Consider the following 13,676-nt stretch of genomic DNA (forward strand, 5'->3'; position numbering starts at 1 on the left):
CACGCGTGTAGCTCAGCTTCTCAATGTCACAAGCAGGAAGTTGTAATATAACAGTGCCTTGTATTTTATGTTCGCCGTCGGAGAAGGACTTGAAGAGATGCCGCCCCGTAAATTCACTATCGGCTTCTTTGGCGCAGTTAGCCGACGAGCTTGAGCGGCAAGAGCGGAGCTTTTAGACTAACCCACCAGAGAGCAACAAATCGGGGAACCTCCGCGCTGAATGGCTAACGGCTACACTAATATTTTACTACGTTCAATACAGGCCAGACAGCGAGCTGTAAAAATAGACGAGGAATCAGTCTATTTCCCGCGATCATGTAGCTTTATTGCCGCATGAAGTAAACGCTCGCCAGTCAAAGTGACCAGAGCGTAGGCCTGTGTTTGATCAGTCCAACGTCTGTCTCAATAAGAAAGTGGAATAAGAGATCATACCGGAGACACGACGCAGATCAAACGGAGCAACAAGAATGGTGATAAACCAGCGTGTCCCAGGAGCCAATATCTGTCAGGGCAAATACAACAATGCCGTCACTTGTTTATCTCCCATATAAAAACCACTGATAGAGTGATATTATATATTAGGAAACGTTACGAGCGGCCCCGCAGGAATTGGTCTTATTATCGCCCGGCATATCACTGTAAAATGTTGTGAATAAAAATATTTATGGTAATTGAACCGCCAAGCATCGCGAATCATGCTTCCGACAGAGGTTGGTTAAGTCAGGCTTGTCCTTATTACACGAAGGACGTGCACGACGGTGTACTACACAGGATGCCGCCCTAGAACATATCGCCCTGTGAACACAACATAAATGATTTAGAGACATGCTTTACTGGTTTTGCTACAAGATAGGTATCGAGATTCTCAAGACATGCATGGCGCGATGATAAACGTAAGTCGTCTGGGTTTTTGTTTGTTAACGCTGGATGGGTTAGCCTCGGATCGAGATTGCTAATCATTGACCAAAAGATGTGTGACAATTACTGTACACCTTCAACGTGTCCCCTGACCTAACCACTCCCGACAATTCTGTGGTCATAATGCGGCCACCTGTTGATTTACCAAAAACAACAACTCGCAAGCATAACAAATTAAAATAAGCGTACTTGCAGGGACGATGGATTAAGACAAAATTAGTTTTATAGATAATTTATCAGCGGACAGACATTCTATGAAAGAAAAAAGTTTTGTCTTTAACAAAATAACACACGTTTTGGCTTTTCCATGACGTCAACAATCAATCAATTTATCAGCTACACAGTCGATCAATCCATCAGTCATCCGATGGATTGCTCTACAAAGCTATTTGCCTGTCTATCTGACTGTGACTGTATGACCGTTTGTTGTACAGCCATCTATCTGTCTCTGCCCTCCGCCATTTGTACGCCTGCCTGACTGACAGAAAGACCTTACAATGTTACTTGGTCTGACCTTAATACGAATGGTAGCTTTTTGCAAGGAGACAACCCTTCATGCCTTGCCCTATTCGGTACGCCAAGGAGATATGTTGAGAAAGCCTATGCAATGAACACCTCGCCAGTCGAACGGAACCGAAGCTGAGCCCGAGAATAAAAACGCTGTAATGTTGTAAATTTCACTCCAAGGCTGCCGCCAAACCGCGAATATTTTGTCACCTGAGTAATGTCTTGAGCATGGTTACTTGGCAGACTTGAAGAGCAGTGTCATGACCGTGGGAAATGAGAGTGATGATGAAATATTTTTGATTTCTCGCACTACAAGAGTTGCAACGGAAACACGTTTGCATTTCTTAAAATTTGATTTAATCTCATAAAAAAGCGAAGTACATTTTGAGAAAATGTACTCAAGTGATGTCTCTAGCAATCAAACGCCCACGACGGACAAAAAATTCACAAAAATATTCAAAAAGGCAACTAATGAATTACATTCAGTTGCTCTATCGAGGATCTGCAGAGCCAAGTCCGTGTCCCCTAGGGAGCAGACGGCGATAGTCTGAAGCCAACAAAAATGATCGTCAACAAAGAGTGGCCAAACATTACACACATATGGTCATTTAAGGTTAATAGGTTGGCAGCCTTGTGTAGTTTGTAAACGTTATCTTAAACCTCTGTAAATTACATATGTAAACACTCAACTACCGAATCGCACCTAACAAGCAACTATGAAGGACATACACACACATAGACACACGCAGACACTCACAGACACACACAACACAACAAGTGGGATTCATCAATAGAAAGCCCCTTTGATAAATATTTTCGTTTGGCCACAATAGCGGTGTCATCGGGGAAACATCCTGTCTACGGCGTTAGTCAGATATAATGGCGGACAGAGTGTAGACTTTTGAATGTACACGTGAACTCAACGTCATCAGACGGTGATTGGGCAAAGATGAGATGAAAGATGTTCACATGCAGCAGATAGGGAGGTTGAAAAAGATGCTGTTATTGACGATATAAAGTGTGCAATCGAAACGATGTGTTCCAAAGTAATGGGATCTAATATTATCACTTGAAAAATTACAAAAACAAAGATATTGCAAAACAAACAAACAAACAAACAAACAAACAAAATAAACAAGAAAACCAAAAAAACCATCTTACATATGTAAACGGAATGAGGGTATATATGGACGATACGAACGTTATAATTGATGTCAAATTGGGAGATATAATTTTATACTAATACTGAACATTGAGCGACGTTGGTTCATACATAGTACATAGTAGATGCATAGTATAGAAACATACATAGATAGATACATACATACATACATACCTACTATACCTACCTACATACCTACATACCTACATACCTACCTACATACCTACATACATACATACATACATACATACATACATACATACATACATACATACATACATACATACATACATACATACATACATACATACATACATATATACATGCAGTCATGTATGTTCACATACATATATATAAGCACGTCAGAAAATACAGAGAGAGAGAGAGAGAGAGAGAGAGAGAGAGAGAGAGAGAGAGAGAGAGAGAGAGAGAGAGAGAGAGAGAGAGAGAGAGAGAGAGAGAGAGAGAGAGAGAGAGAGAGAGAGAGAGAGATTTGGCATCTGCTTGAAATTTCAAAGCTTGAAAGAACAAAGAATATGATGACGGAGATGTACTAACCATCTTGGTGGTTGTGGGATTACTAAACTTTCGCTGCTTTATTTAATTTTCATTTTTTTATTTCGCCAGGTTGCAGGGAAACAGCCTTTATCTATTCCTTGACGAGTGCAGCTGTGGCGCACTTGATAGCCAGGTCGTGTAGCGAAGGCAGCATAGGTACGTGTTCCTGTGACGAGAAGAGCGGGACCGGAGGCAGTGACTGGGTGTGGGGCGGCTGCAGCGACAACGCCGAGTTCGGTTACCAATTCTCCAAAAAATTCGTCGACGCCAGTGAAAAGGGAAAGGATCTAAGATATCTCATGAATTTACACAATAACGAAGCCGGACGCAACGTAAGTTGAATTTTATGGCTTCCGATAACAACTTCCCATTACGTCAAAAGTCCACATTATTAGTCGAAAACAATATGCACAGTTCTCTTCCGAAAATTTTTGGCGCCGGCTGTGTTCTGGTTCAAGGGTCAAGTTTGTCTTTATCAACCTTCAGAGAGCATAAACAGCTTGAAAATAAGCTTATTTATTATGAAAAAAAAGTTGATAGACTCAATCTAACAACCGTGTTCGGGTAACTCGCCGTGATTATGTTGGCAGAAGTAAGGTCAATACCATGTATTATTGTCTAAACTCTCTGAAAGGATGGCAAGCTCCTAATATCTTTAAAATGAAATCAAAATTTCGGCCGACTTAGCGTCTCACCTTGATGCGGCCACGCCCTCCCCTCGTAAGAAATCGGTCACTACTAACCAAGCATAAAAAATCGCTCATGTGAATGAAAGTTGTAAAGAAGAGATGCGATCGATTGAAAAACGATGACATTTAAGTGCGTACTTTCGCAGTCTTAGTTGGCTAATTGAGTCAGAGTACAGACACATAAAGTTGTTTACACCAACGTGTTTGTTGCTTAGGACAAAGGATTAATCAGATCAGTAAAAAGCCACGATGAGCCTTGTCTGGTTTATTTTTTTTAAATGGGGGAACAGTCCTTTAAAACGTTTTCTCAGGCAGCGAGAAGGAGCCATGCGAAATTTGGGCTTCTGTAAATGACTTTTGTTACTGACGCTGAGTAGAACCATTTAAAAAATCTACATTTCATATTATCAACCGATGTGGTAGACAAATACCGCGTGCAGAGTGGTTGAAAGCAGCAAAATAAGTTAGTATTGGTGACGTCCTTGGTTTACAAAATTCCAAGTTTGCTTCGGAAGCGATCGGACATCAACGCGAGTCAATACAGCCAAGGTCTATATTGATGGGTCGTCCCTCCTAAGTAGATCTGACATTTCGGAAAACAAACGCTTTTCTCCTCTCGACACGACTTCGATTTTCCCCCTTACACTCGGAAAGAAAAGCGACAAACAAGACAAGTTAATGGCCAAAATTCCTCTCATCTGTTCACCACTCTCAACATCTCAGTAAACCTAATTAAAACCGCCTGCAACAATGGCCACTTAGATTTGATGAAGTATATTAAACATGTGTGCCCTTTTGTCCGACCACATTTCGCATAGTTGTGCCAGGTACTATTGGCCGATTCACATGTAGATAGGTCGCGTCAAAAAACAATCGGTCTTCTTTGTTTGTTGCAAAGTTTATAGAGTAGGACCAGAGTAATGAATTTCGCCCCACTCTGCGTGGCTTTTTACTGGTTTGCATTGTTCGAACCATTGTCCGAGTTCGACCAGTCTCGCACGAACGTCGAGCCATCGGATGGCACGAATACATACGCAATCAAAAGTTCTTTCCTGTCGCAAATAAACTCTGGAGATGTTTTGCCATTTCGAGGTTTGTAAACAACATTTCCACGCCGTAAGAGAAATTGATGGCTTTCCTTAAGTTCTTTCAGGACAGTCCAGTTACGCACTGACCTCAAATTATGTGTCTGGCGATCACATTCCCGTCGTGAAAGGCGTCGCATTTCGTAAACGGTTTTAGGGATTGCTTGGTTACAACAGTGAACAATTTTTTTCCTTCAGCGACCACGCGAGTATCGATTGATGTGTATTGATCGACCACTTGATGGCTTGTCTACCGATATACGTCGTAATTAACGCGGTGTACCGGAACTCCCACAAATCGTCCAAAGGCGGTCAAAGGATCACCAGATGCAGGTTACGTGAGCTTTTTGCCTGTTGTGATCGATGATGATCATTTTTTCAAGGTCTTGATGTCTTATAGCTCAAGTGATTTTAAATAAAAATAATTTTATTCAGGGATAATATTAATTAGCTTGAAAGCGTGTAAAAAGCTAAAAATCGACTTATACATGGGCTTTTTCAGACTGACTTAACCTATTAGATCCAACATGTGAGCATCAAATGCCAAGTCAGAAAGTCAGAAAGTGAATAGTGTAAAAGTGTACGTTGGTCCTGACACAGTCCCTCTATCCACTATCCACTATCTATGAGGGACTGTGGTCCTGACAATCCGTATACTTCCGTATATTCAAGATGGTCAGGTCAAAATCGCAGTTATACGATCAAAACGGGTCGGTTTTGATTTATCTTGCTATTTATTTTGAACGAATAATAAACCAAAAAAATAATAATACAAATACAGACGAAAAATTACAGCAAATATCAAACACTCACGACCAAAAACTATTTGTGCCAGGGTAACATTTAAGGAAAGTGCCACAACAATATTTCTAGCCAGGCCCAAAAGAATACACGGACATAAATGACAGTTAGCAAAAAATTCGCAAAATTGGCAGATAACAAGGGAACAAAAAGAGTAAAAACACCAAACGCAGGACAAAGATAACTGAACCCATTGTTGGATCTTGCGACAAGAGCACTGTTATAGTCGTGGTGAAAAAAAACTTAAGACACTACAGCGCAAAGCACAAACCACTGGTTCATATGTCTCTTCTTTTCTCAGGAAACCTCCGTTGTGCCGTATCTGTAATTGATTTTTCCAATGAAGGTGATCCTATTCGATACGCCAGACTTCTGATGGTGTATTAGAAAAAAAAAACACATGCCCGAGGAACTTATTACCATAATTCATTCGCTTGACCTAGCAGAGAAACAACCGGCGAATGTACCAGTGACGTGGCGTCCACATACACTAGGGACAGGCGAGATCTGATAGTGTTTCCAAATTGAAGGGACTTTAACTTGTATGCATTGTTCTTTTGTCAGTGGTAAACAAAACCGGCTACTTTTGGGAAAATTGGTATTTAAGAAAGCGTGAAAGGACAGTTTTCAGGCGCGTTTCACAGGCAGGAAGCATTAAAAATCGCTAAATGGGATATATTTTCCTCAAACAATGGCCAAGTTAACGAAGTTTAAGAGAAACCAAACTCCGATGAATGGCATGTCCTTAACGAAACTGACCACGACCAAACATCGAGATGGAACGGTCAAATATCCTAATAAGCTAGTGTACTTCTGCAGCCACTCGAAATTAATGTAATTGGAGCCGCTGAAAAGTCCGTAGATTAGGAAGGTACAAAATAGCTAACACACTGACGACAGCTACGCTAGGAATCTGACACAAATCGCCCACAAAACACTCAATCAAAAAAACTGTCAACGACCAATTATCAAACTCTCCATCGACGCTATCCTGTTTTCAGAATCTTTTGAAGTAATTAAATTTTTACCCGATTGTCTTGTTTTTTTCGTTTTTTTGTCTCCCGATTAGAAAGCTTGACCGCGTTTCGTGTGGGTAAGGATTTCTTCTTTGGAGGTAATTTGACGGGCAGATGTGGAATGTACCAACTTTTTTTAGGCGGGAATATTTTGTCTGACAGCTGCAAAGCCTAATCACCTGTGAAGTTGATTGGTATTCCTAATTAGCAAAATGTAGAGCTTGGATACATTTAGGACGATGTCTGTCGTGACCTTGCCAAAAAAAGACAGTCTACGTGTTTGTCGGTGACCTCGCTGCCTTTGCCCAGAGTGAATGGAACGCGAAATCAAGGCTTATTATTCGTCTGTTCCCACGAATTAAGAAAAAGTTTCCTTCTAAAGAAATCAAAAGACAATACAAGTTGAAGAATCTTTAACCAAACAAATAAGAAAATCATTATAGCAGTTCTTGAGAAAGAACACTTTCTCCTATTGGTCTTCCGCAAAAGATCGAACTCTGCCTGTCTCGGGGAAAAAAGCTTGAAATTGCCATCTCATCTTATTTCCAAGCTATCTGTAATTGGGTGTCGACATCAATATACATTGGTCTGATTGACTTTTGAGTATCCTATTACACAACATACCGGGACATGGGTCCGGCTTGACTCATTCGACATCCGTAGAGGGGGCTATGTCATTTGATCGAAAGACGACACCCCATTAGAAGTACCTCACCTCAAGTGGTCGATGAATCATTGATATTCGCGTGTGCACCGCAAACGGCTCTCCGCGCAAATATAAGATCACCGTGTCAAGTCATCTGTACATCACGGCATGTGAATACCAAACAAAAACCAAAACCAGGCTACATTCGTTTTTGTTTTATGAAAAAAGAGGGATCTTTCAAAAGAATAGACAATATAAAAAGTTCCCTGCCATTCAAACGATCGTGAACGTGTCGGCTGGAAATTCAACCTTACCAAAGTTGAACATGTTTTGAATACAAATATGAAATGTTTTACCCTGTACAAGAAATTTAGACTCTCTTTCATCGCTCACATGAGCGACAATGGCTACGTTCATCGCAAGGCAACCAAATTGGGTATCTTTCTTTCTGACGTGGGGGGCAAATTTAATAAAAAATGTGTTTAAAACATGACGTTGAGCTGCGACCAGAGCACCTAACGTGCGCATAATCTTCTGTCATTAAACATATTTGCCAGATTGGAAACCTTTGTTTCTATTCCAAAAAAAATGCGCTCAGAGAGCCATCTTTTACGGGCATGAGCAAACAAATAATTTTTACCGATATCCACATATTTTGATATCCAACTGATAGAGCTGGCGATCGTGACAGAGTAAAATCATCGACGGCTGTCGTCAGGGCCACCGGTTTGCTTTTGAATTTTTGAACCAGTGAAAGACCTGTTTGCGGGTCGTGAGCTTTCTTGATTGACAGGTCACTCGTTGGCAGTGGATCACAGGGAGACAGATCCATGTGGACCAGAAAATCACAGAGGTCAGAACGATGACGGATTTTTGAGTTCTAATAATACTGAGAGCTAGAGACACATCTTGGTTGACAGGCACCCATGGTTTACAGCCCGGCACGTTACGTTGTCCTGCTATGCTAGCAATGTTCCATTCCAAGCCACATCGCTCCCTGCTATACAAACACATTTTGATTATTATTTTGAGTTTCAAATTTAAAATGCAAATGAGTTTTCGTACTTGTCATCGCGACGGAAGTACAAAGTTGCCGTGGCAGGTACACTGATATTCATTGTGTACATAACCCATATTATACCAATCCACACATTTTTCTCGGTGACCAATTCGTCTTATTTCTTTCGCCATGTGCAGCAAACTACATAAACATAACGTATTTTACTTTAAAGCACTGTCCTTGGAAATCATGGTCCGGAAACAGTGTCACTCAAAATGGAATGCACTAAACCTAGATCACTTTATTAGGTTTCATAAAGCGTACTCAATTGCAAACAACACTGCGAATACGGCGGCACGGTTAATAGTTGTGACGCTGACCGGCATCGTTGAATGTCGAATCTTTCTGTCCGACCGAACCTTGTCGTTCCTACACTTTCTCGGCAGTATTTCAAACGCTTGATGAAAGATCACTCAGTTTTTCAGAAGTCGCTCACATTGTTTTCTTGTTTCACCCATATACAACGGCGGACCTGATTGGACAAACCCAACTTGACAAGCAATAAGTTCTGAAAGAACGAAAGTGTAGTTTTCTCTCCAAAAAGAACAAAATAACCACAGTTTGAAATTAAGGTAACAGTGACAGGGGCGCTTTGAACGTGAAAGAACCGTTCTTTCTGGATTCCTGACCAATAAGGACTCTGCAAGGCCACTTCTTCTTACCCAACGTAAACTGAACTCATGTTACTTTTCAGGCGAAAAAACCGAATCAATTTTATCGCACCATATTTTCGCCAACACAGTTACGAAATAGCCTTATTACAGATTTACACCTATTAGAAACTAAACAGCGTGTCAATGGGCTCGATAGGTCGATATTACATTTTGCAAAGTGGGAGGGGAAAGGTTTATTTCTCAGTCACTTTCAGTCCCTTTTAAATTCCGCTGAGCATGTTTGTGTCGTTTCTACGCATCATGGTTTTTGGTCAGTTTTTGTGTCAAATAAAGTGTTGTCACCAAGTCGAGTACGTGTTGGGTTCGAAATGATCTCAGGTACAAACAGAAACGTTGAACCAGAACATGCCAGCGCCGTAAACAGTCATTGTGTTGATAAATGAGTTGTTCCTTCACTCAACAATTTCAGACATTATGCATCTCTCTGTGTGTTTTCATGTAACCCCCTTTACCGGTCCGAAAATGAAGTTATTTATGAATCAAACTTCGCCACCGAAACGAAGTATTCAAACAACGTTCTTGCGATTTGCATGGTATTTTCACCTTTAAATACGACTAACATCGCATTTGACGCCTCAATTTACAACAAAAAGTCGTAGCTCTGTGCAGTGTGTATGTATGCGCATGTCTGTCTTTGTGCGCATTTGTACGTAGTAGACGAGCGACAGCGGACGTAAGTTTGGAGTTCAGAAATTTGTATGTGGTGTCATTCTCCATATATTAAGTCTTTGTTGCACCGTTGCAAGTGTTTTATGTTATTTAACTAACTGTCGGCATTTTTGCAGATGCAAACTAACTTTTAACCCGTTGAATGTTTATTTCCTGTTGTTTTCATTTTTTTGTAATGTGCAAATGGCTTTTATTTATTTTTTACGTTTCTAACCTATCAAAGCTTCTCACCTCGAACATACAGCTTGGTTTTTTACTTCGCAGTACGATCGGACCTTCAGTGGCACCTGTATCGTGTCTATGTTATCATGCATTCTTGGCAAAAAATAAAAAATAAAAAAATAAAAAATAACGAATTAATATAATAAAAAGTAACGCCTCACAAAATGTACTAACAAAATATCTAACAATATTAACCTTTGTATGTATAGTGACTGATTAACACAAAAATAGGCCCCTTTCAAAGTTTGAAACCATTGACAAGTGCAACAACAACCGTTTTTTGACGACAGCCAAAACTTTGTATATTAGCCATAAATATTTAACCCACATGTACAATCTTATGCCGATCAGACTCTATTAAAGCCGGTTGTAAACTAGTAGACACAAATTTTGTCCCTTAATCTCTATACCTGGTAAAAAGCGACGTGACTTGTGATTTTCTCAACTGTATATCATTTTGGTAAAGGGAATGAATTAGTGTCTTTGTTTCGACCGCAAAAAGATAAAAATATAAAAATACTATACAAACTAATGCAAAATATTACTAGAATATACCTTTCTTCGATAAACGTAAATATTCAACTATTCAAAAAATTCAGAAATTGTTTTGGATTAAAAGACCCTAAGTAGTTTCTTCACGAATACTATCTGTTGACAGGTTTCGAACAGTGTTTATGTTACTGCAGAAAATGTAATTGTACCTGAAAATAAAAATATCATTTTCTAATTGAAATTTGGAAGATAAACCTAAATTACTGATAGCGTCGTACGGTTACGTTCAGTGTTCAGGTTAGCACATACAATATAAATGTTTCTGACATCAAAAAAGGTATTTCCAGATTTAAATTTTGACGATAATTCCCAAACAACGTCTTAGCATTTTTCGCAACTGATCAGAGATCGCTTCTCCCTAGAAAAACCCCTTCACATTCGACATGTTCCCTCCTTTTTTGTCCATTTAGAATGTCAGAACTAACATGAGGCAGGAATGCAAGTGCCACGGTATGTCTGGTAGCTGCCAAGTAAAAACCTGTTGGATGAGGTTGCCCACTTTCAGAGCAGTTGGTGATAACCTGAAGGAGCGGTTCGATGGTGCGTCGCTGGTTGCTTTGACCAACACCGGTAATCCGAGGATCACCCGGCGGAGGAAGAAGGTCAAACCCTCGCTATATTTCGATGTGGTCGACTCAAACCACAAAAAGCCCACAGATAAAGACCTTGTCTATTTTGAAGAATCGCCGGACTTTTGCGAGCCAAACAAAAGGGTGGGCTCGCTAGGGACGACAGGAAGACAGTGTAATAACACATCGCTCGGTATAGATGGGTGTGACCTTTTGTGCTGCGGACGAGGTTACAAGAGTGACGTAGAGGAAGTGACGGAACGATGTAGTTGTACGTTTCATTGGTGTTGCCAAGTTAAATGCGAGACCTGCGTGACAACACGGATAGTAAACACGTGTCTCGGAAATGCGAGTGAAAAGACAACTGGTGACAATTCCTTGAAAAAAAATAAACAACCAAGAGCCAAGTGAGAAAGCTCCTACATCCATGTCCCGACATGCTTTGTTGGAGGAAGCGGAAGTTGCGCCCGACTGCTGTTACAGGACTTTTCCAAGGGGAAAGCGGAGACGCAAAAAAGAGACACTGCGTTCGACGACGCTATGCGAGTAAGACAGAGAATTTCGTGATTTCGGGACTAACATTATGAGACAGCTTTCGCGAGATCTATTGTAAAACATACATTTTGTCATGTTCTTGCTTTTTTGTTGAATACTGACAAAAAGGCAAAAAATGTGTTTTAAAAAGTTTTCATAATATTCCCCTCCGGACCCCCTATTTCTCAGAGATTTTTTGACAAAAACTGACAGAAGTTATATTGTAAGTTGAGAGTGAAAAATTGATATTGAATCATTAGCCAGCTCGTCTGAACTGCCGTTTATTTGCCGCAATGACTAGTTGTTAGTGCATGTATGTAACCATATGCATTTTATTATTTTTCTGAAGTGTTAATCTCTGGCTTTTTTATTTCCGATAACATTGTTTGTACTCAAAATGCATTGCTAAGTGGCAAAATGTATCAATGCTGCTCGTAGATGCAATTCGTCTGACGAAGTCACGGCGATTGTTTAATCTTTACACATTGTTTTCCGACATAAATGTTGTAATTATAGTTGTCGTCCAACGACAGGTTCTGTACATGTTGCATCGACCCACAAGTGAGTCAAAAATCAGCAAACGTTTTTGTGTCGACTCTGCCTCACTATAGCAATAGCTTTACAAATGTTGTCGCTGCAATCTTCATCGAAGGTTCACTGCTTGGAGCAAAGAGCGAACGTACAAGCAAGCAAACCGTAGAAAGTCGAACTTTGCTGTGTCTTCCAGGGGAAGAGAACTTGTTGAGTATTGCTTACATGGAATGGACCTATCTGTATTTATACGTGTAATATAGCCCGTCTTCGTACATTTTAAAATATTTTTCCATTTTTCTTGGCTTTGCAATTAATCCTTTATTGAAACAACTTCTTTCGAAAGAAGAAGATACCATTTTACGTCTTGAAATCATTTAAAAGCACCTGTATGTATCGATGATCTTCAGGGTAGCGTACGCTTACGCGCATGTAGATAATCACATATATATATATAATATATATATATATATATATATATATATATATATATATATATATATATATATATATATATATATATATATATATATATATATATATATATATATAAATAAACTACATTAGGCGAAATGTTTTGGATGAGAATAAAATTAATGGTCAGAGAATTATTTTCTGAAGAAAAATTACCCGCTGCCCTGACTTTTAGCATCTTCTACGAACTGTGGTCAAAGGTCAGTTAGTGTTGCCCTGTGAAATGACCGTCCTCATAATTTTCAAACCCGAGGTGTTTAATATAAATAACAAATTTTACAACGTTTGCAATCTTTGTATTTAATTCAATTCTTTTAGACTTTCATCATAAAAATATATTGTTTCCCACCGATCAATCCCATTTCTCGGTGACATTTTAGGTGTTATAGGAACCGCGTTGAAAAGGACAATGTTTTCCCTTTACATAAGACTTAAGGTAGTATGCGCATCCAAAGTGAAAGACTTAAAATTTGGCTCAAAACTTTCCTAAATGAAACTTTCAATCATTCTCTTACCAAGTCAAGAATGAAAATCAAGGTCACATTGCAAAGTTTGGTACTAGATAAACATTATACCTGACATTTACCGATATTTCAAATTCAAAATGGCCGCCATCCCTGTGTTAACTCTATGATTAAATTTTAGATTTTTGAAAAATTAAGTCACTGTGAAAATTGCTCTTACTCCAAGAGATTTAAAATGAGTCCCCGCAACTTGTTGATTAGAAAAGAATTAAGAACATTTGAGATTTCGGATATCTGTCCCCGAGGCGCATTCTACCTTAAGGAATCAGATTTTTGCTATTTATAAACAAAGTTCACTATGCATATTTTATTTGTGTCACAATGTTGAGAGACCGTTTATTTGCTCGGTTTCTCTTACTCGTGTTTTTTTTTCCAGAGCAAAGTATTTAATTCACTTGTTGTAGAAATTATTTACAAGACAAACAATTATCATGTGTTCAATCTATAGTCTGTAAATATTGCAAAAATCAAAAGTATATTTTTGG

General features: G+C 39.4%; 1 protein-coding gene across 1 annotated transcript in view; it reads left to right on the forward strand.

Annotated features, from left to right (window-relative positions):
• LOC139143397 (protein Wnt-1-like) overlaps nucleotides 1-12,731 on the forward strand; it is an 18,857-nt gene extending 6,126 nt beyond the window's left edge. The window contains exons 3-4 of the mRNA XM_070713691.1: nucleotides 3,215-3,477; nucleotides 10,970-12,731. Of these exons, the coding sequence (XP_070569792.1) occupies nucleotides 3,215-3,477; nucleotides 10,970-11,539 (833 nt within the window). The 3' untranslated portion in view covers nucleotides 11,540-12,731. The remainder of the gene's footprint in view (nucleotides 1-3,214; nucleotides 3,478-10,969) is intronic.
• Nucleotides 12,732-13,676: the final 945 nt, after the last annotated feature.

This window comes from Ptychodera flava, chromosome 11 (assembly GCF_041260155.1).
Source record: "Ptychodera flava strain L36383 chromosome 11, AS_Pfla_20210202, whole genome shotgun sequence".
NCBI classification, from domain to species: Eukaryota; Metazoa; Hemichordata; class Enteropneusta; family Ptychoderidae; genus Ptychodera; species Ptychodera flava.